Source organism: Abrus precatorius, unplaced genomic scaffold, assembly GCF_003935025.1.
Source record: "Abrus precatorius isolate BTA unplaced genomic scaffold, Abrus_2018 Scaffold3, whole genome shotgun sequence".
Lineage (NCBI taxonomy): Eukaryota > Viridiplantae > Streptophyta > Magnoliopsida > Fabales > Fabaceae > Abrus > Abrus precatorius.
In genome coordinates this window covers 14699824-14700788 of record NW_020874373.1, presented here as the reverse complement: position 1 = coordinate 14700788, position 965 = coordinate 14699824, and the positions used below count along the sequence as shown (strand labels likewise).

The window sequence follows — 965 nt, the reverse complement described above, 5'->3', positions numbered from 1 at the left end:
TACTAATAAATTTAAATCATTATTTCCTTTAAGATAATATACAATCAAATACAACCATAGTAGTGGGGTTACAATCCAACCAAAACGTGGACTACAAGCACTCGACTTAATAACTAGAAACACGCATTTTTTTTTCTTTTCTTTTTTTTCACTCACAAATATAGATCACAAGAAAGAAGAAAAAGGTAAAGCATAGCCCCTCACTACCATGATCCATAACCTGCAAAAAATAAAAATGCATGGAAATGTCAGTCATTATTTTAAAAATAGAAGCTATATGAAGCAAAGCATTTTTTTATATCTAGTAATTATTTATTTATCATTAAAATTTTAAAAAAAATTAAACTATAAATATATTTAAATAAAAAAGTACTAAAATTTCCTATTGTCAGCTCAAAAGTCAAAGAAGAGACAATTACAAAATTCTAATTCATCGCCCATGTCCAAAAGAAAAATAATTAAAACCATGGGAAAAAAATTGATAGATAATAATAATTGGAGAAAGCAATAAAAAGTTAACCTTAACATAGATGCAGCATAGTGAAAGATCTAATCACTATCACTGCTGCTGCTGCTATCATGGCCATGCTCATGGCCTTCCTTCTTCTTCTTCTCCTTCTTCTTCTTCTTCTCACCCTCAGCACCTTCACCATGGATCTTGTCCTTGATCTTGTCTACAAAACCCTCTTTGTGCTCTTCACCATGGTGCTCTGGCTTGTGCTCCCCATACCCATGTTGCTCCCCTTTGTGTTCACCATACCCATGTGGTTCTCCTTTGTGTTCACCATACCCATGAGCCTCTCCTTTGTGTTCTCCACTTTGGTGTTCACCCTTGTGCTCCTCTGTCTTGTGCCCTCCCACATGAAGGGTCTCTCCAATCTTGTGCATGATCCCTGACATTGTCTATGATTTTTTTCTCTCTCTCTTTGACTATGTTTTCACTCAAGTTTTGTTTTTGATGTGAT

At 34.7% G+C, this 965-nt stretch overlaps 1 protein-coding gene across 1 annotated transcript; it reads right to left on the bottom strand.

Annotated features, from left to right (window-relative positions):
* Window positions 1–965, bottom strand: LOC113861056 (protein SRC1). The gene is made up of 2 exons (XM_027493657.1): window positions 521–965; window positions 1–220 (listed from the first exon to the last, which is right to left on the bottom strand). Exon 1 carries the CDS (start codon window positions 898–900, stop codon window positions 550–552), a length of 351 nt encoding a protein of 116 aa, XP_027349458.1. The 5' UTR covers window positions 901–965; the 3' UTR covers window positions 1–220; window positions 521–549.